The following is a 26,022-nucleotide window of genomic DNA, read 5'->3' on the forward strand; positions in this document are numbered from 1 at the left end:
AAGACACCTGGAGGTCGATGGCGGCCAAAGTGGGGCCCTCCGTCCTGGGACCCGAGGGGTTTCTGTCCTTGGCCAGCGGCCGTACTGGGGAGCCTGGGGTAGCAGCCCTGCACCCCTCGGTGCGGCTCCTCCTTCCCTGCACACGCAGATGCACTTGGGTTGATCTGGGTTTGAATCCTACTCTGCTAGGGACAGCCCATGCGACTTTGGGCAAGTTCTCTGTGCCTCAGTTTCCTCAACTGTAGGTAAGAACGGTGCTGAAACCGTCTCGGGGGTTCATCCCTCTCGCCTTTCCTCTGGATCTGATCTCTGGCAAACCGAGGCTTCTGTGTCTGTCCGAAGCCCCCCGGCTCCCTGATAACAACCTGTGCTACCCACAAACTCAACACACTCGTGATCGACAGGGGGTTGGTCCGTGGGCCGCGCGCAGCAGCGTCCAGAGGGCTTCGACGGCCTTCAGAAGACAATTCAAACACGGTTTTCCCCCCTTGGGTACTTTGTGCTTCTCTAGCCAGAGATGCGCTGTGGGGTTTCTTAACAACCTGGATGTTAGTAGCATCAATTCTATTCGAAACTGAGAGCCGGGGTGTAGACTGCTGACCCCGGTGTGGGAAGCAGCGGTCCAACGGTCAGGGTGACTGCGCTGGGCCGTGAGACGACGTCGTGCACGGAAACCGCCTTATTTCTAGTGTGATCCTGACTTTCAGGTGGATCCATTCCCCTAGAGCTCTGATCCCTGCTGTTTGGTTGGAATCCCAAGTGCCTCCCGGGCTCTCATCTCAGCACCACCTTATTCTTCTTCCCGTTTCTCCCCACCCCTGCTCCCCGTCCTCTCTCTCGGCCAGCTCTTCACCGTGCCTTCTGGAATACCTCTGCCTTCACTGAACGTGGCCTCCTTGAGGGCCTTCCATCCTCAGAGTGGGGGATGTCAGCAGGTGAGGACCTGCGGTCCTCCTGGAGGAGGAGGCTGATTGTCAACGGTAGGCCTGCGCCCACTCATGTCACGCGGAGGAAGCGTCTGTCTGCTTTCTCTCTGGGCTGCTTCCCGGCGGCCCGATTCTATCCTCAGGGATACACGGGACGCGTTTCCTAATTCAATCCCGCTTGCCCGGGCAGCCTCAGGTCTCTCCACTCCATTCATTCCCCCACGTTCACTGTGGAAAAGGAGCCAAGGCAATTTACTTGTGACTCTTCTAAAACATTGAGACAACCTAGGAATCGTCTACAAGGAGGAAGAACTTCCTTCTCTCCCAACCCAACGGGCTTTAGACGCCTGTCCCCCATCGGGACCCCACTTACTTGTGGGCACACTCGCCATCTCAGTGGTGAAGGGGTTCACCTCTCTCCTCCGCTGCCTGAAAGCCCCAAGGGGACGCAGATGTTGCCTTTTTGAAACCTAACATCTGCCTGACCCACCAGTCTGGGCGCTGCCCCCCTACAAGGGCCCCACCTCCCGGTGTACGGGAGCCACGGCACGGGGCCCACACGTCCTCCGATGAGGAATGGTATTCGGTACCCTTTCCTAGTTAGGAGGAAACACGTTCTTAAGTCCGACTGTCATTGTATGCGTGGGCCCAAGGACACAGTGTCTCACCCACAGGGCCCAGGACGTTAGCGGAACCGCTGAGCGATCATTCAAGACGTTAGGGCCCGAGATCGAATATTCAAGATGAAAACACTACGCACACAAATAATTATAATACAAGGTGTATATGAGAAGCAGGAAGTTTGAGAGCAGATGAAAGTGGGGAGAAAGCACATCTTTAGGCCCGGGTGGCAGGTGGGTAGGGAAGGTTCACAGGATTTGTATTACGTGCTCGACCCTTTTTGGTCTCAAGACCCTTTTACTCTCTTAAAGATTATGTGAAGCCTGAAGAGCTTGGTTCGTGCAGTTCTATCCGGGTTATTTATCATATTACAAAATTACAGCTGAGAACATTATTGAAGGCAATTTTGAAAATAATAAACCCATTACATGCAGTTACGTTTCTATGAAAATGAACATTTTCCACCACAAACATATCGCTTCAATCTCTCACTGGATGGAAGACATCGGGATTCTCATAGCTCCTGCTGCCTTTGCTCTTGGGATCTTGTTTTGGTTGAAGCCTTAGGAGAAAATACAGCCTGATGCAGACGCGTAGTTGAAGAGGGAAGAGTATTTTCATCGTCTGCCCAGGTGGCTGTGGCTCTTCAGGACTTGACTGGTGCGAGTTTTTTTTAAAGTTACTTGAAGCTGAAATCACATCAGTGAACGTGTAGTTCTGTGTCGCATAAAGATCATCGGCCTTCTATTTTAAATGCAGAGTTTTGTAATATCATGCATTGGTCATTTAGCAATGTGAATTGTGCAGATCTTCTAAGTGTTGTCGCATTGCATTATTTGGATGGAAAAATAAAAACCACTTGTTCCTATCACTGGGTTTGTCAGCAAAGTCTTTACGTATCGGGGAAGACATCACACTCACAGTGGTCGATATGTTTTCCAGAATCCTTATTTTTGCTTGAAGATTTGATTTTTATCATTGGCAACAAGCCCTGGCGGTTGTTTTTTTTTTTTTTTTTTTTCCTGGAGGTGACTCACTTAGTTAATTTTTTGAGAAAATGTATGTCAGGTATTCAAGTCTGAATGCGTACAACTGTTGTTTTTTTTCTGTTTTTGAAGGTTTTATTTATTTATTCATGAGAGACACAGAGAGAGAGAGAGAGGCAGAGACACAGGCAGAGGGAGAAGCAGGCTCCATGCGGGGAGCCCGATGTTGGACTCGATCCTGGGGGGCCCTGGGGTCACGCCCTGAGCCGAAGGCAGGTGCTAAACCGCTGAGCCACCCGGGTCCCCCCCGTACAGCTGTTGTTGTTTCACACGAGAATGAATTCACAAAAAAAGTGGTTTGTTCAGCTCACAACTCAATTGCACGGGTGCTTTCTGTGTCCTCCCCACTTAGACAGTGTAGGAGAAAGAGACGTTCTTGGAGGCCCGGATTAATGAAGTCAGTAGTTTTCACTGTCTTCAGGGACATTCTGAAGTGGAACTGGCCTTGTCTCCTGCCAAGTGCCTGTGCCGTTACACTGGAGCCGCCGGGTGGGGGGCCAGCCCGCTGACCCACGTTGCACCATCGGTCCCTAACACCCGCATGGTGGAAAAGGAGGTTGATGTCCTTGGTTTACGAAAACAGGTGTGAGCACGCGGGCCCTCCTGCGGGGACCCCGAGAGCGGGCAGTGCTCCTCTGCTTGGAAGCGGAGGGAGCCGAGGAGGCCCAGATGCCGCGGGACCAGCAGTTAGGGTTAAACAGGGAGAGGAGGCTACCGGGACGGGCTTTTCGTTTTGTTTTTGGGCGTTTTAGCGTCAGGTTATATGAAAATAAAGCTGGCTGGGTTTATACTTAACTCATTGTGAAATAAAGACGAGCACGTAGCTGCTTTTCTCATGAGTAATGCTTAGGGAATGAAGCGCTTTGCTGTACCGAACCTGTGGCACTATTTGATTTAGACGGTATTATTTTCAGAAGGAAAAAGAACAAACGTTTATTAGGCATTTATTGTGACCTGAATGCCATGCCAGTCACTTTTCATATAATGTAATCCTTACAATAGGCTGATAAAAGAGGTTTCACCATTCGTATAAATGGGGCGAATGAGGCCCAAAAGGTTAAGTAACTTTCCAAGGGACGTGACTCAACTCTGATTCGGTAACATTTCACATCATCACCTATTATCTCAAGGCGTCTGGGGAAAGTCTGAAAACAAAATTAACAACCACAACCCCATATATACCCATATGACCACGCAACTTCTAAAATACGGCACGGAACATGGTCACAAACCCAAATAAATATATTAGAGCTCTAGAGAGAGAGAGACTGCATATTTGGGATTTTTTGTTCCCTTCAAGAACTATTTTAAATAATATGGAAAGATGATTACTAACGGAACATTGGCTGGCAGGTATTTTTTTTAAGTTTTAAGAATGCACCTGCGGGGCGCCCGGCTGCCTGGGTTGGTAGGCCGTGCGGCTGCGGAGCCCCATGTCGGGCACAGAAGTTCCTTAAAGATAAAATCTTAAAAAACAAACAAACAAAACAAAACGTAACAATGGAGAAAAGTCAGCACTTGAAAGTCACTGCTAAGCTCGTCACGGTCCTTATTGGATACAAACCCCTTTTTTACTCCGTATTTTAAAATATCAGATCATGGAGAAAAGGAGGGAAGGCAATTCAGAAGCAGAGTCTGATGCCAACTTCTTTGGTCCGAGAGAAAAGAAGGGGTGCGAGGCGTCCCGAATCCCGTCCAGGGCCCGCGTGGGCGCCTCCACACCCGCAGGGCTCGCCCTTCTGCACGTGGAGTGGCTCCGTCCACCCCCGCCGGCCCAGCGGCTGCCCGCAGTGTGGCCTTGGCCCGCGTGGCCCACGTGAGGCCAGCAATGTGCACACACCTGGGGGCAGCGGCAGAGCCCTCGCGTGACCCGGGGCCCAGAGGCCGTGAGGCCGGGGCCACCCCCCCGCTGGCAGACCGCTGCCCTCCCTCCTGGGATCCCCGCGCTCCTGTCAGGGGTCTGACCCCCACGGACGCCGGACTCTCCTCCCCCTGCACGTCCGGGGGCCTCAAGGGATCCTGTGCCAGTGGACATCACGGCTGCTCAGGGCCCGTGTCGGTGGTTGGAAGGCATTTGGGAACAAGAAAGGATCACCAAGGCTTCAAGATGAAGGAGAATGATGAAAATTGTGGTCCTGCTAATAGGACTTTTGTTGGTGACACGTCTGAGAAAGCTCCAGACATGCTCGTAAGACAACTGGCTGCTAAGTGCGCCTTGGCCTTGAGCTGGGGGTACAGGGGCATCCGGGCAGCTTCAGCCTTCGGATTTGGGAGCTCACGGAGCCGGAACTGCCCCCTTTGCATCCAGGTTATGGAGCGTAGAAGCTGCTTGTTAGAGCTGATGCCAGGACGAAGGCGCACTGGTGAATGGGAAGCAAAGCAGCTTCTGGAGCGAAGGCTGGGCCACACTGTCAGCAACGACAGGCACCTCCCGTGGGGAGACTGAAAGATCAGATGGTCAAAGGGCCTTTGACGTTTGAATACACGCATCTCTGGGGAGCTCGGTGCCCGCTCACAAGAGTCTGACTCTCATCCCGGGAGGAGGAAAGAGAAGGAGGAAGTTTCCAGACACTTCTCCAGGCCTCACTGACCAAGTACCCATTTACCACAGGAGGACGATAGAAGTGGTAGGAATGGGAGAAAACCAGAGAGACCTGATATCCCAAGAAATCAGCGCATTCAGAGACACACACAAGAAACTGGGGGACAGGCAGGGAGGAAGTGGAAAAGGAAGTCGATAAAGGACAGAGAGGAAGAGGGAAGGGATGTGAACGGGAGCGGGAAGGGCAACGGGCCCGGGCCTGCGACTGAGCTCAGGTCGGAATAAGGACCGCAGTGGATGGAGGGCGAAGAGCAGAGATGGTGAGAGGAACCGCGGGGGGGAGGGGGGGGCCAGGAGCAGGGCTGAAGGACGATGAAGAAGATGCAGATGATCGAAGAAAATGTGAACAAAGACTCTGAAAGAAGGGAGCTTCTTCCCAAGAGCAGGGAACTGGGAACACAGAGACCGGAAGGAAGCCTGGGAGTAAAGAGGGGGGCTCGAAGGGAAGAAGAAGAGAAATGGCCAAAGGAGCTCACGACTGAAAGACCGAGGAGAAGGGGACGAGCTACAGGAGGCCGGGGAGCGCCTCGTGGATGCAGATGTGGACGCTCAGCTCCGGGGCCTGGAGCAAGAGGCCGAGCCATGTGGACAAGGACGGGGAGAGCAAGAACCAGAGCCAGAGGATGAGGAGGAAGGAAAGCACGGACACGAAGAGGAGGAGGAGGAGGCCTGGAGGAAGCACAGAGAGGAGCCCAGCTCCCCTGGCTCTGGGCCATTGGGCCTGGGGAGGAGGCTGCTGGGGGAGGAGGCTCCTGGGGGAGGAGGCTCCTGGGGAGGAGGCTGCTGGGGGAGGAGGCTCCTGGGGGAGGAGGCTGCTGGGGGAGGAGGCTGCTGGGGGAGGAGGCTCCCGGGGAGGAGGCTCCCAGGGAGGAGGCTGCTGGGGGGAGGCTCGGGGATGCTACTCCTCGGAAGACCCCGCAGGCCAGGCCGGCAGCAGCCTTCACCGGGAGCACAGGCCAGAAGAGCGCCGCGGCCACTGGGTGCTGCCCGCGGTCCTGGTCGCCGGACTCCCCGCTGACCGTGCTGTGCACCGACGATCTGAGGACGAGGACGGGGACGGTGGGGCGACCGGCTCCCCCGGGTGCTGTGAGGGTGACGGGAGCGCTGAGGGGAGGCAGGGGCGCACTCAGGGTCGGGTGGAGAAAAAGGCCAAGCCTGAGCTCCCCTCGGCTCCTGGGTTGGTCTACGGTGCGTTGTCGGCTGACGCAGGGACGGCTGCATACCAAGGTGACAGGGCACACTACTGTACGTGTCGCCACGGTGCTCGGGAGAGCGGTGGCGGTGGTGGCGGCGGCGGGCACCCAGGGCCGCAGGCTACGGGACAAGGGACAGAAGGAAACTGGTCCTGTGGAGGAAAACCGTCGGCCAGAGGAACAACGCCAGAGCCCTCTTACACACGCGTGTACGCACACGCAGACTCCTGGCAGGCTCTCCTCCCCGACGGGAGTAAATACCCTCTCTGCTTAACCGATGGTCTGAAACTCTTCTATGGACATTTTTAGAAGAAATTACCAAAATTAGCCCAAATGAATCCCCACTTGAATATTTTACCATCAAGTGAAAAAAAGTGGATACAGAAGAAAGCTACTCATTGTTTGCTCACTTCCAGGCAGGACAAGCGTCTCCGAGTATAAAGCAGTTCAGAGAAAGCAGCTCCCTCGCTTGACGAAGAACAGGTCGTTGCTAAGGGAGAAAATTATCACAGATACTGAGGACAAACACGCAAAACCTCTCGAAAGTTTTATAGACTCTGCATTTGGGAATTCTAGTTCATCAGAGACCGTAACCTTCTGCTCTCTTCCTCAGACAGCTGCATTTTGGCTTAAATCACAACCGGTAATAATTTACCCATTTGCATAGAGACATACTATTCTTTCTACATTCTAGGCTGGAAAGTGTACAGCGAAATGGAAAAGCCTATAAATTGCCGACAAAGACGTGAGCCCACGTGTACACTTCTGGCCTTGGGTAACTGGGTCGCGGGACGCCAAACGTGAGCAATGTAGGCGACGTGTAGGGTGGTCATGCAACGGTAAAGGAGAAGAGGGCATCGTCAAATCGACGGTTTGGTAAATTCGCTCATTCGGATAAAAGGAAAACATCGTTGTGACGAATGGCTCCTCCATCAAATCACTTCGCTTCTCATAGAATTACACGGAGGTAAAATCTTGGAGAGGAAAACATTTTTATTCAAAGGTAAAAATGTGTACCTGGTGTCAGTACAGAAACCTAGGCCTGTGCCAGCCAGGGGCCACCGCGCCGCTGCCGGGCTGGGCTGCCGAGAGCCGTGCGCCGGGTGAGCAGGTGCGCCTCGGTCAGGAGACGGGTTTAGGGGCTCAGCCTCGTCGTGCCGGTGGGGGGACTGGGCGGGGTGGGCACAGGACTAAGCAATCCCGCCCTGGCTCTGGGCACCCCCTGGGCCACGCCGTGGGCCCCACGTTAGGGCTTCCCCTCGCACGCGGGCAGGACGCGGGCAGGAGGGAGGCTCGGAGGGCTGGGAAGCCCCGAGTTGCCAGGGACCTGCTGACATCCCGGTAACTGACTGCCGTCGCGCCCCTCCAGGCTCAGCGCCGTCGAGGAGCAGCACGACACGCTCCCTGCCCGTCGCCCTCCGCTCGGTCTCCTCACCGCTCCTCTACCAGTACGTAGGGCAACAGGCCGCCTGCGGAGAGAGGTTACTCGCTGTTCGCTTGGTGGAATGGTGGGCGCCAAAGGCGAGAAAAGCACTTGGGGGAAAAATCCAGTAAGGGTTTATTCATATTCAGATTTTTTTCCTTGTGGTTTTAGGGACATCGAAAAAAGTTTTTTACATGTAAGTGAATATTTACTAAAATAGCAGACTATTGATATCGGAATGAACCCAAGGAGAAGAGAGAAGCTAAAACTAGAGTACACGCTCATCACTTGTGCATAGTGTCACTCGGGGTTAGCGAGGCGGGCCCAGATGCGGGCAGCGGCCCCCTTCACCGCACACGACCCGCCCACACCCCCCGTGGCCGCTCATCGCGGTGACGCCCGCCTGAGATTCGGTCTCTGGCTGGAGGAGACGATGTTCGCAGCCCCTCACGGGTCTCGCTGCCCGGCTCCGGGCTCTACCCTCTCCGAGGGCTGTAGGGGAAGGACGCGGCTGAGGGTGTCAGCGGCCGCTGCTCCTGCACCTGCTGACCGGTGGCCGCTACGTATCGGTGTGAAGCGCGGAAGGAGTGTCCCACGTACGAGGAGACGGGCCGGCCGGGCATGTGACGCCTTGCTCCCTTCCTTCCTAAGTGAAATGGCCCCGCGGCAGAAACAAGGAATTCAAAGCGTGAAAGCACGCGGTCTCCCCGTCCTCCTGGTCTTTGGGAATCCATCGTGTGGAGTCATTAGGGGGATTTCCGGCCGTCTCCAGGGGCGCGCTACTGCCCTGCACCTCGCCCCCGCGGGAGCAGGACAGCCGGGAGGGGGACAGCCGGGAGGACAGCGGGAGGAGGACAGCCGGGAGCAGGACAGCCGGGAGCAGGACAGCCGGGAGGACAGCAGGAGGAGGACAGCCGGGAGGAGGACAGCCGGGAGCAGGACAGCCGGGAGGAGGACAGCCGGGAGGACAGTAGGAGGAGGACAGCGGGAGGAGGACAGCCGGGAGCAGGACAGCCGGGAGGACAGCGGGAAGAGGACAGCCGGGAGCAGGACAGCCGGGAGCAGGACAGCCGGGAGGAGGACAGCCGGGAGGACAGCAGGAGGAGGACAGCCGGGAGGAGGACAGCCGGGAGCAGGACAGCCGGGAGGACAGCAGGAGGAGGACAGCCGGGAGGACAGCCGGGAGGAGGACAGCCGGGAGCAGGACAGCTGGGAGCAGGACAGCCGGGAGGAGGACAGCCGGGAGGACAGCAGGAGGAGGACAGCGGGAGGAAGACAGCCGGGAGCAGGACAGCCGGGAGCAGGACAGCCGGGAGGGGGACAGCCGGGAGGACAGCAGGAGGAGGACAGCGGGAGGAGGACAGCCGGGAGCAGGACAGCCGGGAGCAGGACAGCCGGGAGCAGGACAGCCGGGAGGAGGACAGCCGGGAGGACAACTGGGAGCAGGACAGCCGGGAGGAGGACAGCCGGGCGCCCGGCTCCGCGCCCTCAGTGCCTGCCGCACACCCAGCGGAGCTGAGGATCGGCCTGCAGGGCAGTCAGGGCTTCGGCAGTCCTCCAGCTACACTGGCAGGCATAGGCCCGGGCTCCCGGCTTCTTTACCAGCTTCGTTCTTAATTTCTGGAACTCCGGCATGTTGTTCCTAGTGATAAAGAATGGAGACTTTAGCACATTTGCTCTGGCTCTGGCTTTGCTCATTTAGTTCTGGCTTTGCTCAGAGCTGAAGGACTTAAAAAAAAAAAGTTCTCACTGCTTTGTTTTCCTATGTTGACAACAGCTGAGCACTACACAACCTCGTCCTCGCACCCAACACCAGGGGACGGGCTTCTGTGTTCTTCCCGATGCTGTTTCCTCGGGGTCCAGTACTTCTGCGTGGCCGTCCTCTAGGCCTGTTTACTAAAGCTGCCGCCACAGCACAACGAACTAAGAGGCTGCGTGAAGAACTATGGGGTGGTCCTACAGAGATGATACGAGAGGACTGGGAGGGATGCTGGTTCATCTCCCACCTCAGATCCTCACCTACACCTTATTCTAAAAGCCTGCAATATGGCCAGTGAGGGGCAGATGAGAGCATAAAGATAGGGCACCCCGGGGGGCTCAGTGGTTGAGCATCTGCCCTCAGCCCAGGGTGTGACCCTGGTGACCCGGGATCAAGTCCCGCGTCGGGCTCCCTGCATGGAGCCTGCTTCTCCCTCTGCCTGGGTCTCGGCCTCTCCCCCCCACCCCCCACTCTGTGTCTCTCATGGGTAAATAAATAAAATCTTTAAAAAAAGAGAGAGAATAAAGACAACAGGCTTCTGGTGCGTTACCTATAGCAATTCTTCACTTCTAGACAAAAAGTACCTGTTGCTTCTATTTGTTGAACTGATATTGTACCTTTCACTCGTTTCAATGATAGACTTATTTATCAGCCAGATATACTATTAGCCACAGAATAAATGTCTATCCTGCCTTAAACGTCAATAATGTGAAGATAATTAAATGAGTGGGCAGGACCATCATCACAAAAAACGAGAACCATCAGACCTGATGCTACTATAAATGAGACTACAGGGGTTCATTCAAGTTTCACGAACTGAAATTCATGATTTTCACGATAATCCATGTACTGAATTTACGTAACTGTTCTAGGACAGAAGAAAAGGGGAAAATTCAAAGTGAAATGCTGAAAAAACACAAAGCGAAATGATGAAATAAAGTATGCATATTAAAAAGAGACCCAAAGTGCTGTTACTTTTGAGGTCACTGCGACAGGAGGCAGGCTACAAGGTGCCCTCTGGTGGCCACTGGGCACCACACTCCGTGCTGTACAGAATCCAGGCATGATTTAGGTTTTGAACCTAACAAAACCTGAGAGATTTTCCAGGGCAACCGTTTGATTTCAGGAAACTGAGACTCTGACCACCTCAGCGTTACAGTAATCTGGGGGGAGAAATGGATAAGCTAAGCTTTATCGGAAAGAAAAACACTCCACAAATGAAAACTAAACCTTCTTTATTCAATCTGCAATATACGGTGGCAAATTTAACAGCTGACTGAACCCTTAATTAGAGATTTTATGAGTCGGGGAGTCATGGATAGCCAGAAAACCGATTAATGCACTTCAAATGTTTTTTAGGAAGCACGTATCTTAAAAGCTTAGAAAACTAATTTCCCATTAAGAGAATGATTTAGTAGGAAATGATTTAGTAGGAAAAATAAAAGCATTTCATTTAGCTATTTTTGCAGGATGATCAAGTTACAGCTTATACTACTTTTTGAAAATTGCAGAACTTACCAAAGCTAGGATACGCACTTCTGTCGTTTATAAGGACAAGCCAATGTGCAGACTGACAACACTAAAAATAAATGCCCCCCACCCCCGTCTGCCTTTTATCTTGCCTTCTTTGGTGACCACCCACTTGTGCTTTCCTTAGCTAGCACCACCCCCCACCCTCCTCAAGTGCTTCATCTTCTCTCCGCGCCTTCCTTTTAGCCCATCGCATCCTCATTCACACAGCCGGGCCACTGGATGTGAAAATCTTCCACTTCCTAGCTTTCCCCCCAAACACCTCACTCTTTTCCCTCCCTCCGCCCAGGCACCGAGGGCTCAGCACAGCACTGATGTGATATGCATCCTATTATTCTATGCTCGTCGTATAAAAATTGATGGTTCCCACTGGTGACACTGGGGGATTACTGACCACTCATTACAGTAACCAGAAGTTAGGATAGAAAGACGATGGAGAGGAGTCAGAAATGGCAAAACAGACCTGAAATCAAAAGCTAACCTTTCCAACTCTGGGATTAAATGTGGGCTAACCTGACCTGGGTGTTTGGGACTGCATTAGGCTTCATTTGGGCTGGGAAATGTGAAACCTTGCAAGCTGTAATTTTTCCATGAATTTGTATATTTGAATTTTTCTGTATGTGTGGGAGAGGTCTCGAAGTTTTCACGGGATTTTTCAAAGTGGTTTGATGTGAAAGAGTTTTAAAAAACGATTCGTGGAGACTCCTATGGATTTACAAGAGAACGGCTCCCAGACGAGGTGTGGAACACAGACTCTCACCTTTTTCTTTATGCTTCTAGAAAGAGATGCAATATATTCTGATTGCTTGTATTAGAAAATATAATTCTTGTTTAGGCCTAGGTCTGGGCAATGGGGGGGGGGGGTTAAAATGCATGATTTATACACTTCATTAATTTTTAGCTCTTCTTTTTTTTTTGAAAATGTGAAGCATAATTTATAGCCTATTTTTACTTGTTTATTTACTTATGTATTTGTTTGTTTGTTAAGCAGGCTCCACGCCCAGCACAGAGCCCAACGCAGGGCTTGAACTCATGACCTCGAGATCAAGACCTGAGCTGAAATTAAGAGTCGGATGCTTAATTGACTGAGCCATCCGGGTGCCCCATATATGATGTACAATTCAGATTCATTTTTAAAACTTACAACATCTTAAAATTGGGTATGGAGTAAGTGTATAAGAATGTATAAACTGCAAAAATACCAGTAAGACACTATCCTGGGGATCCCTGGGTGGCCCAGCGGTTTAGCGCCTGCCTTTGGCCCAGGGCATGATCCTGGAGACCCGGGATCGAGTCCCACATCAGGCTCCCTGCATGGAGCCTGCTTCTCCCTCTGCCTGTGTCTTTGCCTCTCTCTCTCTATGTCTATCATAAATAAATAAAAATAAATCTTAAAAAAAAAAAAAGACACTATACTGACCACAAGGAGGGAGGCAGACACGTACCAACCCGAGATTTTCAATCTTGTATTCCAGTGAGTGCTAGAAGCGGTACAGAGTGCCCTGGACACATGTGATGAATTCACTCCCAAGTTGACAGAGTGGCGAGGGGATCATGGAAGATGTGCAGTGAACTGTACGCCCTGAGGGACAGGCCAGGTCTTAGGTTACTAAAGGGTGGGGTGGTGGGAAGGTGTCCTTTCCCAGTGCAAGGGAAGAGCTTGCACTGTCACAGGGAGTGGCAGTACTGGGTACTCTGACGCAGCTGGACTCTTGTGAAGGCAAAAAGTAAACTGTGCAAGGGCAAGCTGGGTGACAGACAGATGGGGGCTGGACGGTGAAGGGTCCTGGGTGCTGTCCTAAGGAACCCGGACACGATTCTGTAAGGGGAAGAATTTAGGGCGAGAGCATGGCACGCTCAGGGTTATGCATTTGTGCTCAGCAAGAGAAGGGTGGCCTGAAAGAAGTGACTGTAGGCAGAAGAGCTGTGAGAAGGCTGTCACGATACTCCCGTCTGGAAGTCACCCCCCCCACCCACCGAGGCTGACAGCAGACAGATGGAGCGGAGGAGATGAGGGAGGTATGCAGGTGGGGGCCATCGTCCTGCCAAGCCCGTCGAGAGACGGTATAGCAAAATACAAAGTATACGCGGTACGTTTTTTCCACGAGGTGAAGTTCTTTGTACACATACCTGAAAAACAGATAATCGCACGACTGGTCCCACATATAGTCGTCGTAGCTGACTACCCTGAAATCACACGCTACACAACGCAGGCGGTCACAGGCTCTGTTCAGAGGAAAAGAACAGTATGTTAAAGATTAGCAGCTGTCTAAATATGAAAATATGAAATTATTCATAGGATACACCACATACTACAGGTTACCGAGTAAACAACAGAGCAGTAAACATTAATGTTTTATGAAAGGACGGATTATGCATCTTTCAGGTAAAAGTCCTCAGGTTAAATTTCTGTGCAAAGCTATTTTACTAAGCTCTAAGCTCTCATGCACCGATATATTTGTTATATATATTTTATGTACATTTTCTATACATGCATGTGCGCACCTGCATATTGTACAGATACAGAACAAAAGGGATGTGCACATCTTTTAGTTCAGTGGTTTTCAAATTGGGTCTGAGGGAGATCTCCACTTAAGGCACTTAAATTGCTTCCCTTCCCACTGAAATTTTCAGGGGTGCCTCTATCACACAGAGAGAGAGAGAAAGTGGGTGCGTGAGTGAGTGAGCATGCGCCTGCACATATGCACACGTAGACGGGGAGGGGGGCAGAAAAATCTTCCAGCAGACTCCCCACTGAGCACCGAGCCTGATGTGGGGCTCTGTTGCACGACCCATGAGATCTTGACCTGAGCTGAAACCAAGAGTCAGATGCTGAACCGACGGAGCAACTCAGGCCCTTCGATAAGAGGTTTGAACGTACCAAAAACAAAGTGAAAAGACCAGTGACAGAGTGGGAGAAAATGTTTTCAACACACAGTCAAATACTCATACTATACACCAAGAGTGCTTACAAATGAGAACAAAACTTAAAATATATTCAATTGCTCTAATACAGGCATCACGGAATAGCCGTTAAGAGCACAGACTGTGCAGACCGACTGCCTAGGTTCAGATGTGATTCCACTATTTACTAGCTGTGTAACTATAGCCAGGTAACTTCTTTGTGACTCAGTTTCCCCATCTGTAAAATTATATGCCTCATAGAATTCTTCTGAGGATCTAATGAGTTGACACTGGTAAGGTGCTTATAACCGTGCCTGCCACACTGGTTATTAAATGGTCAAAATATAATGAAAATTTAAAGCAACCATAAAATAAATGTTTTAACCAATTAAGTCAACAAAAATTAGCACTCTCAGACATTCCTGGTGGCTATGTGAATTCCTATAACCTTTTGGGAAAAACCTTAGGTTAGCACTATTTTGAAATTAAAATAATCCCTAGCTGTTGCTCCAGCAACCCCATTTTTTTTGGAACCTATTACATATAAAGAAAAACATCAGTCTAGAAGCCTTTATCTCAAGAATTTTTACTGCACTGCAGAATTGCTGAAGTGGCAAAAAACCAGGATATCACTTGGATACCTATTAAAAAGGGAAAAGACTGAATAATATGCAGTCTGTTTATGCTACAGATTATTAGACAGCTGGTAAAGAGAATTAGATTCATCTAGTGACTTAGAGGGATGTCCGAAGCAAGGTACCCAGCCAGCATATATAGCATAAGCCTATTTTTATAAAAACAACCAAAAAAATTTCCTGTACAGGTGTTTGTAAGTTTGTAAGAACATGGAGGCAAATGTGGAAGGTTATATACTATGCAGCCAACACTGGCTACCTCAGGGGTAGTGGGAAAGGAGAAGAGAAAACATTATTATCTTTCTCTTTATACATTCTCAAATTTAATTTTTAAGAAATAAGCATTCAATTCTTCAATAAAAACATAACTAAAACACCCCATCATGAGAACTTTTTTCACTTATTTCCCTCTAACATTCAGATATGGTTAACTTCAAAATTGCAATTATTTTTTGGCCTGAAGAGTTCTTTGAAAACAGATGCTTTTTATTTTAAAAATCATTAAAAATAACTAAACACTCAAAATCTATACAAATTTCATAAACAACTCCATATTTTATCTCAGACTCAGCAATTTATAGAGTTGTATTTGTACATATGGAAATCCAACACAATTACATTTGTACACATTTGAACTTGGATTTTGAATGCACGACTCAGGAAATGCAAAATGATGGTTCCCAAAGCTGCCGTAACTTGCTTTCTTATGCATATGTAGTTTATTACATGATTGCACAGAGTGTTAACTTTAATGCCTTAATACATATGTGCAATTTGGCTAAATTACTGCTGGTGTGGGAACTATAATTTCGAATTTCCTGATGTTTTGTATGTGTAAAATCTCAACCATAATGTTAAATACAGCTTTTTAATTTAATTTAAAATTTAGTAGTTTATTCAAATCTAGTCACACTACTACATTTTCCTACAAACACTGCCCTGTGAGAAAAATAAAACTAACTTGCAGCTAAGAAATCATTCTGCTGCTACGATTCACTCTATTAGATCATAATTAGTAGCAGTGCGTGGAATAATCCAGTCTTACAAGTAGTTCAAAACAGCAGAGTAAAATTCGATATGGCTTGAAAGTAACACCTTGATTTTATCTATACCTTATTAATGCCACCACGCTTCCTGCTACTACCTACTACCCTTTCTCCTTCCCCCCAACTGCATAAAGGACTCAAGGCCTCACACCCTAAAATCATTCAGCAGCACTCCCAAACCAGAGCTTTACCTAGAAATCAAACAAATAAAACACATAGAAAATAGGCAGAACAGACTCCATTTCCTTTATGCCCTGGGCATGGAAGTCAGTGCTCATATTCAGGGCTTAAATATATTTCTCTCCCGTACCTACCTAACAAGAGGATATCTAAAAAAGGGCACGATTCTAGTGAAAGGGAAGTTGTCAGGATTCTTCCAAAATGTGGAGGGAGAGCAAATACGAAGGTGGCACCAACAGTGTTGTCCTTTTGTCCAGTTAATACACACAATCTTTACCATTTTTAAGGTGTTCATGATGGGAATGCCCCCAATAGTCTGGGGTGTCCGTCCCCTCCTGTCCAGTCTACACAGTGGTCTAAGAAGCCTCGCCGTCTGGACAGCTGGAAAAACAGCAGCCACAACAGCAGAAACAGCTGAGCTTCTCCCCTTTTGCAAACACCACGCGGCCCTGTTAACTGGTATACTGGGAAGGTCGGGGGACCAGGAACAAGTTGCCAATCTGAGACCTAGGTTTGAGATAATTTACGCGACCTCGGGAAGGCACATTACTTGGAAGTCGTTCTTGACAACATTCTCTTTTACTTCCCGTAGCCATTTAAACCCATTTAAAGCCATTCTATGTTCTAAATGGTGCAAACATGACACCTTTTCCCTACAGCCACTGTCACTACTCAGGTCACAGCTACCGTCGTGGTCTCTTTGCTGGAGCTAACTACTGCCTGCTGACTCCTCTCCTGTCTTGCCCCTCCAAATTCCAATCCATTTTCCATTCAGCAGCCAAAATGACTTTTCTCAGAAACACATACAGGATTGCCATCCCAACTGCCAAAAACAACCCCCCCAAACGACCAATGGCTTCCTCTGCATATGACATACGTTTTCTGAGGTCCTCCAGAGGACTACAGGACCCCAAACGAAACGTCCCTCGACTACCTCTGCAGCCCCATCAAGAGCCATTCTTCCCCCCACCGGCTGTGCTCCAGTTCACCTGGCTGCCCTCCGCTACTCCAGCTCAGGGATCATCTAACACTGCGTGCCCCCTGGCTCTCATGATTTCCCCTCTTTGCTAATTCATTTTTCATCCTGCACTCTGATGAAATGTTCTTTGCTTGGGAAAGCATTCCCTAACCCTTCATATTTGGGGGGGGGTGGTAATTATCTACGCTTATCGTACCCTGCACTTTCCCTTCACGTTATGTATGATGTAGGACCCAGCAAGCAGGTGGTTAATTAATATGTGTTCAATGAATTTAACACCAGTGTCTCGATTTCCTCATTTCTAAAATGGGGTTAAAAAGTCTTGCTCTATTTGCTTCTTGCTTCCCCCCCCCCCCCCGTGGAGCTGAATTAATAAGCATATATAAAAATGTGCTCCAGACAGCAGAAAGTATTTCACACATAAAATGTTTTATGTGCACGTGAACTGGTATATGCTTCTCTTTCTGTGGGTGCAGATCAGTGTTAGGAAGAGGTTGGATGATGAGGGTATCTTTGTAATGGTGACGGAGAAGAGACCCATGAATATATACATTTACCTATGTATACATGTGCAAACAGTACGTGTTTTTTCGTCCTGTAGCTGTGCACAAAGTAGGAAGGGGTTTGATGGATCAAATTGGCAAATGCTCATGGATCAGTATTACGTGCTAGGATCATGTAAAATAGGCCATTATGTTGTCTACTTAATTTCCATCTGGAGTGAGACGCTTCTATGCTAGAACCCATTCAAAGTACATGTAAGAAAGTACTACATAAAAGAAAATCTTCATGAAATATTTGCTCTTTGAAAGTCAACCAGAATGGACTATCTTAGAGGCCATTTTTTATCTTTTTAATTTTTGAGAGAGGGACTGAGAGAGAGTGTGTGCCTGTGTGTGGGGCGGGGCAGAGGGAGGAGAGCTCTTAAGCAGGCTCCATGCTGGGCAAGGATGCCCAACACAGGCCTCGATCGGTCTTGATCGGTCTCACCGACCCTGAGATCATGACCTGAGCCAAACCAAGAGTCGGACGCTTAATGGACGGAGCCACCCAGGTGCCCCGAGAGAGACAGAATCAATTTCTGACATCCTACCTCTGTGAAGTATTTGTTCCAATGCCACACGGGGCAGTGCTCCCACCAAGGTACACTGGGCTGCAACTAGACAGTTCAGCAGACGGAAGAAAAAAATTACGACAAAAAAAAAAATATGAGAAGTTAATTTGACCTCATTGACTCTATATTCTTATAATCAAACTGTATATTTTTCCGAGCAGGCCAATTATTTCAAAGGAGGGCCATTTACTCCAGGATCACTGCATTATTGGATATAACCTGTACATTCAGAACACTCAAGAAGTTAACATGAGTCACAGAAAAACGTGTTTGCCAAATAATACAAGGGACAAAGTAAACACTGAAGAATATAACAGAACGTTAATTTTAAGAAACTGTTCACAGTTTTTTTTTTCATGGCAGAAAATTATTTACAATAGCAATAATCTTCCATTCAAGTTCTACACCAAGGGATCACAGGCCGTAAGGACAGGGAAGATACTGCTATCGGTCTTTCTCCTGAAAGCCAGCCAGTGCTTTGTTGTTCAACGTCACTGTTGTTCAAACGGTAAATTTACTAGACTTTGCTTAGCGTTTGCTCACTAGCGTGTGTGATTCACTAAAGCAATCTCAACTTACCTCTTACCAAGGCTTTGAGTGGAAGCTCTGACAGATGGGTTACCTGAAGATTTAGATTTTAATTTCTGTTAAAAAACAAAACAAAACAAAACAATAAAAGGCCAAGGGTAACTTATGGAGAATTCTAACATGAAAATATTCTTTATTTTATAACGAGAATATTTTGCAAATGGCTTCAATAAAGATTTTGTATGATTTTAAAGTTTCTGAAATAAAAGAAACAATGATCAAGACCTTTTAAAGGCAAAAGGGAAGTAGACCTCCCCGAGGAATTTATAAATTACTCCACTAGCTTTTAGTCTAGGAAACTGATATATTGCCGTTATTAGCATGCAAAGATTTAGAGTCACTTTATAACTCTTCAGTTAATACTAAGTCCAGTGATTTAATATGAAGGATCTGCTATTTAAAACTTCATCCTGGAAAAATTCAATTGAGGAGGGGGGAAAAAAAAAAAACCAACTAACTCAGACTCATTTTTAAAGGCTGTGAAGGGTACTCACCTGAACTAAAAATAAACTAACCAAACTCCTGGGTAACTTCAGGAATATTAATTTTGATCAAATGGAATGGTATCAAGCAATAGACATTCAAGGGAAATTGGAGAACTACCTAGGCGCAAGCATACAGTAGTTCCTATATGGTTACATAACACCATCATCATCAGGAAGCATTTATTAAGTGTTAACTGGTATATGGTACCAAACAACATAAACCAACCGCATACTAGGACCACCGCCAAGGAAAGGAAGGAAGTTGGAGAAAAGGCAATTTAAACTATGCAGAGACATGCCTTCATTTTACCTAGTAGGTGAAGAAATTTAATGGAGGCAAAAATATTTCATTTTACTATTTCGCTTAACCTTTTTATTTGATGTTAAACAGACCTGGAAAAATTTTTGGTGCATGTCTGAGAAATAATAACGTGCGTGAGTCTTTTTATTTGGGGAGACACGTTCCATGTACCATCCAGGCTCACACGTGGTGGCAGTTGTTCTGGGGCTTTCAGACACTCAACAGAAGGGGCGAGGTGGGGGGAGGAAGCGGTACTCCCAGAGGCACGATCCCGTCTGGATGGTGGGACGGACCCCTCTTTTCCTCACCCCGTCTGTGTTTCCCACAGACCCGCTCTCCTCCAGAAGTTTATTTGGGTTGTTTACCCCCTTGCAGTCTGGAGAACGGGATATAATAACTAAAAGAAGGGAGCGCTCAGAACAAGCGCATGGAAGTTTACCTCTTTGTGACTGTACGAATTATTATTTCAAATTAGTGTATCTTAAAGTCAAGGCAGAGAAATTCTTCCCTCTCCTCAAAGTATTCCTCTTCTTCCTTCTCCTCACATACAGACAAACACACCGAATTGTTCAGATGATCCATGAATAACAAGAACGTCTCTGGTCTTTTCTACTATGAAATCAGCGTTGCTATTCAAGAGCATTTATGATGCATGCTTGTTTGCAGAGTATTCAACAGCCTTATTACTGTGTTGACACGTTAATCACCTAGGTCATCATTCAGCTTATTAATTTACCACCTGCTTATGAACTGAAAATGCTAAATTTAGAGAAATAAAGATCTCAAGCTATTAGTCATCTGATTTTTAGTCTGGCTGACAAAAATAAAAGTGGCTCACACCCGTGTACTTACCACCACCACCGACTAGGGATTTTTAGTCTATCGTGCTTTAATCTGCCCCCTTTAAAAGAACCTCTTTGATATTCTATTTATTTCTTAGATTTTCTTTTTTCTTTGTGGTCTCTGTAACTTCAACTTCCATTTGGTGTCTGGTGAAAATCTCACAAATATATTTTATACCCACCACACTGGTAAAAATTAAAGTATACAGCTTCTCACCCACTGCTGGTGAGAAGGATAGAAATGATATAATCATTTTGGAAAACATTTTGGCAAAGGGTAGAAAAGTTGAAGGGTAAGCACACCTTATGACCTAGCAATTCCTTCCTTAGGTTTGTACATCCTAGAGAAACTCCTGTATGTGGGGAAAAGGTGGAGATATCCGATGCAACAGTTTTTAAAAGCAACAACTGGAAACAATCTAGATGTCTATCACCAGGGAAGTGGATAAACAAACTGCGGCAGACATCATTTCAAATTGTTTACGATTATATAAGTACAATTAAAATATTAAGGTATCGATGGAAAGGACAGATTACCTCTGGGAAGGAAGGCAGCAGAGTAGGATTTGGAGAGTACTTTTTAATTTTTACAATTTTTATATTATTATTATTTTTTAATGGAGAGTACTTAAACTAGATCTATAATTTTTATTTCTTTAGAAGAAAAATCCAAATATGACAAGACATTGAGGTATGTTCACTATGGGTGGTAAATATACAGCTGGCTATTATACTGTTTTATGAGCTTTTTATACAGCTGATATGTACAAAAGCACTTAAAGACATGAAAATGTTAACAATTTACCCACTGGGTCATGGGATAACAGCAATGACGCTGCATTTGAGATACTAAACACATTTCTATAATAAAAGCTGTTTTTGGTCTTTTAAAAAATGTTCTTAGAATATAGAATTAAAGTAACCAACTTTACCCGTGAGCTGTCTCCTCTAAATAGCTTTTTAAATTTTTCATTCTTGCTGAGAAATGAACAGCAAAACATATTAATGAGAGTTTTTAATATTTTATTTCTTCTACAACTCTTAAGTGGAATAATTGCCTTAAAATAATTGTATTTTTCAGAACTCAAAGGACTACAGATACTTGTGCATGCTAAACATTTTCAGACTATTCTAAACATGTCTTGAAATAATGAAAGAATTACTGCACATTTATAATACTTAACTTACAACGGGTTTTTTGTCCAAGTTGGGTTCTTCAAATATTTCATTAATAAGACTGTCAAGATCATCTTCTTTCTCAAATGTTTCTGCTGATCTGAAAAGAAAACAGATGAAGTTTAAGTACAGATAAAGTCAGTATCAGAAGAATTTTTGTTTAAATAGTTTATTTCTACAGTTGATAACAGAAGGATAAATGTGATGCTAATTATTTTTTTTCCCTCTATGGACGTAGTTGAAGATTGTTGAGACAAAGATGTAGTTTATCAGGTAAAAAAATTCACATTCGTACTTTACTATCTTCACACTTAAGACATTTAAAGCTCCGCATTATATTTAAGAGAAAGCTGAGCATGCACTTTTCTAAATTACACCAACCACTTATTTAAAGAATATAAAATATATACAATTATAAGTAGAGCCTGAGAATTATAAACAAAGATAATTTTAATGAGTAATTTTTTCCCTAAAAGTTCCATTGTAAGTTAAATAACCATATCCCTTCACTACAGGAGCTGAAGGTTATATAATCAAAATGATCACTATATATATATAAAAGAGCACTATTCGCTTGACAGAGCATCTCCACTACCTTTCCACCTTGCGCAGGGAAAGCCAGCGCGGGATTACTGGTACCAACTGTTACTGCACAAAACCTCTATTTAACAGCTAACATTTACTGAATACTCACAATATAGATGAAGAAGCAGGGACTGAGAGTTTCAGAAACTCACTCAAGGTCATACGCCCAGTGGGAGGAGAGGCTTGGAATTGAATCTAGGGCAGCCTGGCACCTAACACTAAACAAGGTCAACTCTTTTCAGAGCTTGTATGTCACAGATGCTTCACATCAGCTTTATAACTTCATTAGACCATAAAGATTCTTGTTTTAGAAGACAAGCTTTTTAGCCAGACTCTAACTTTAGAAACGTATTCACTCTGAAAATCCTTAACCTCAGGATCATAGGCTGTAGTTACTGCTTAGAGTCTAACCGGGCGGTGCTGCCCGTGCCCTACATTGGTTCCCTCTGTCTCTAGGTGTTGCCTCTTTAAACTATTTAACCTCTCTGAACCTCAGGTTTCTTATCTGTAAAAAGGAGGTCTAGAGAACTATTTAAAACTTCTTCCAGGTGTAATAGCCTGTCTCCGGACTCGATATTCCTCAACGATAGTGAAATTCTTCCCTCAAAGGTCAATACTGCCCACATCACTGAATTCAATGGCCCTTTTCAGTTCCAATCCTCTTTTAATCTTCCAGAAACACCTGACCTGTTGGGTACCAATTCCTTCAATTCCTTCTAGGAGAGCAGGCTGCTAAGTTGTCCTCTTGAAATTCTCTCCTCCTTTAGTTTGCACAACATACTCTTTGGGCTCTCCTTCCTCACGCAGTTTCACGATTTCGAGAATCAGATACACTCAAACTTTATCAAACCTATGAACACTATTAGAGATCCAAACTTACATAATATTCTGGTCTGTTATACGATCTCATGATGCATACAACTGCCTATGCTTTAAGGTAGAAGTGAATAAAAAAAAAAAGAAGAATGCCATCATTTCAGTGAGAACTCATACAACAAATTTTAAAGGACTGTATAATACTTTTGTCTGTTGATGCTATAACACAATAATCTTTTTCTTTTTTAAAGTTTGTTTATTTTTTAGTAATCTCGTCACCTACTGTGGGGCTCAAACTCACGACCTTGAGACCAAGAGTCACATGCTTTTCCAACTAAGCCCGCCAGGTGTCCTTATAATACAATAATCTTAATCAAAGGTTAATAAACATTTATTAGTTCCCCCCAACTTTATTCTTACATTATAATCTTGATTAAAGATATGGTTTTTATCAAAAATAAAAGGTATACTCTATGTAAAAAGGTACAAACAATTGAAAGTCACAATTAAATATGAAAGGTATATATAAGAGCTTAAATCTAGATTTACAATATTCTGGCAGACTTGGAAATATGACCTTGGGCAAGTAACTCTTCTACTAAGTCTTAGTTTGGTCAGTGAAAGGTGGATAATAGTATTATTCACCTCATAGGGTTGGGGAGAGTAAATGAAACAACACATACAAAGCAGTTAGCATATAGAAAGGACTCAATAAATGTTGGCTATTATTTGTAGCTATTATCTAGGAGGCTATATTATCTACAAATATTCCCATCTGTATCATCCTGAAACACTTTAGTCCTATTGCAGTTCAACCTATAGCATTTTTTTTTTTTTTTTTAACTAATCATGCACCCCTCTTGATCACTGTGAGCACTTCAACAACTCGTGAATGTTTCGGACCACTTGCACTAGCAGTTGTTCTTGCTATCCAGATGCAGCATGCTCATTTATTTTATTATTTGCAGGCCTATCATTTTAAGAGGAAACTTCAGTATTTTACTTCCTAACAGGGAGGGAAGAGATACTGGCTACCTCGCCATACAATTGGCAGGTAGTCTCTTGTTATTATAATAAATTCATAATATAAATCGGTTTCTAATTTTTAAATACCAATTTTAGTTCAGGATAAAATTTTTATGTTTGAGATTACATACCCGATAGGGACTGTATTCCGGTATTAGATTTAGGGCTTTTGCTGCTGTTTTTTGCATGATTTACCTTTATAACTACATTACCAAATGAACAACAACAGTACTGGTCTGCTACAACATTTATAAACGTGTTACTGGTGTTACTGAGCAATCTGATGTGGTGAGGTGGGACAGGAGGCTAGAAACATTGTGGATGGATGTTAGCAGTGCAGTAACGGGCTACGGAGAGGCATAAAGGGGCCTGCTCTTGAAAAGCATCCACCTTGGCAGCCCTTCCCATTTTGGGCCTCCTGCTCTGAGACATCCCATCCCTGGGCACCCCAGTTCTCCTAAGATGAAGGCTCTTTGATAAATTCTTTCCATCCGCCTAAGGAATGAATAAAAAGAAAAGAAATCGCAGAGTAACACGGCGGTGGGATGACGATGGCATATGTACCAGGAGTGAGTACAGAGACCTCCAGCACAGGGACAGTCACGGACAAATTAAGGAGGGTGATATTTGCATAAACGTTCAGTCCAGGAAGCCTCTGACCCTTCAAAGTCAGTCCCTTTAGTTGGGTCTACACTTGATTTTTACAACGCTGCCCAGTACACAACTCATTTTTAGAACCTGTTCCTGAACTTTAGCACCTTCTCAATGTTTTTATCTTCCAGGGGTCAATTTTTATAAACAAATGCCATGAGAGGCCACGTGTGATAAAGCCCGCACCATCGCTGCCGGGTAAATACGTGCGGGCAACCATGCACACACCACCTAGACCACACCAAACCACAGATGCACGCACATATTGACAGGGAGGGCTTTCTTGGGCTGTTCCAAAGCTGCCTCTGTGTGATTTCAAACATTTCCAACACGGTTACGGCCGAGGCTCCCAACTCATCACTTTGAAGGACAATATTTATTCTGACGCCAAGAATTCTGACCTTTTGGGATGGAGGAGAAAATGAGAGGGAAAAGGAAGCCTTATTACTTTATGATTTTATCAAAGAGATGGACAGATGTGCTAGGTAGTTTTTTGGGTCAAAACCCAGAATACTTAGGAAATCTCCTCAAATTTCAATTTGGATGCCTGAGGGCTCCTGGGACCTTACCTGGGGGTCACGGGGAGAAGGTAGGTGGTTGGATTAATACGGTGTGCATAATAATTAGCTATTTATCATCAACTGAATTTCATTGAATTCTCTGAGTTAAAAAAAAGCCAACAACACAGCTAACAACCCAATAGAAGGGAAACGTTTTCTCCACTAACAGGCCCAAGGATCATTCAGCCTGGGGGGCAGGGGGGAACCCAACGAGGCTAGAGGCCGACAGTGCGGGTCAGAGCGAGGTCCCCGGGGTGCCCCGGGGTGGGGGCGGGGCGAGCTCCTGGGGGCCCGGGGAGGGCGAGGCCGCACCTCTGCCCCCACCACCTCGGGGTCCCCGGGGTGACATGGGCGAGCTCCTGGGCCAGGGCTGCCGCAGGGGGAGGCGATGCCCCGGCCTCCTGTTGGGGCGCATAGGGCTCCACGTCCCGGGGGCGGGGCTGGGATCGGGCTGGGATCCGGGCTGGGATCAGGGCTGGTGATCGGGGCTGGGATCCGGGCTGGGATCAGGGCTGGTGATCGGGGCTGGTGATCGGGGCTGGGACCGGGGCTGGGATCCGGGGCTGGGATCAGGGTTGGGATCGGGGCTGGGGATCGAGGCTGGGACCGGGGCTGGGACCGGGGGCTGGGATCAGGGCTGAAGATCGGGGGCTGCGATCGGGGCTGGGATCGGAGCCTGGATCGGGGCTGGCATCCGGGGCTGGGATCGGAGCTGGGGATCGAGGCTGGGACCGGGGCTGGGATCCGGGGCTGGGATCGGGGCCTGGATCGGGGCTGGGATCGGGGCTGGACCGGGGCTGGACCGGGGCTGGGGATCGAGGCTGGGGATCGAGGCTGGGGATCGAGGCTGGGATCCGGGGCTGGGATCCGGGGCTGGGATCGGGGCTGGGATTGGGGCTGGGATCGGGGCTGGGACCGGGGCTGGGGATCGAGGCTGGGGATCGAGGCTGGGACCGGGGCTGGGATCGGGGCTGGGGATCGGGGCTGGGATCGGGGCCTGGATCGGGCTGGGATCGGGGCTGGGATCGGGGCTG

At 47.2% G+C, this 26,022-nt stretch overlaps 1 protein-coding gene across 3 annotated transcripts in view; it reads right to left on the reverse strand.

The window, feature by feature from the left end:
* Positions 1-7,922: 7,922 nt before the first annotated feature.
* The window catches only part of CFAP418 (cilia and flagella associated protein 418), a 19,359-nt gene continuing 1,259 nt past the window's right edge, over positions 7,923-26,022 (reverse strand). Inside the window, exons 2-6 of one of the 3 annotated variants that reach the window (XM_025433592.3) lie at positions 21,363-21,450; positions 18,538-18,602; positions 17,938-18,003; positions 13,231-13,326; positions 7,923-9,453 (exon numbers count right to left, since the gene is read on the reverse strand). In XM_025433592.3, coding sequence (XP_025289377.1) covers positions 9,300-9,453; positions 13,231-13,326; positions 17,938-18,003; positions 18,538-18,602; positions 21,363-21,450 — 469 coding nt within the window. In that variant the 3' untranslated portion in view covers positions 7,923-9,299. The other 2 variants (XM_049103882.1, XM_025433593.3) reach the window with 2 other exon arrangements.

Source organism: Canis lupus, chromosome 29 (assembly GCF_003254725.2).
Source record: "Canis lupus dingo isolate Sandy chromosome 29, ASM325472v2, whole genome shotgun sequence".
Classification (NCBI taxonomy): Eukaryota; Metazoa; Chordata; class Mammalia; order Carnivora; family Canidae; genus Canis; species Canis lupus.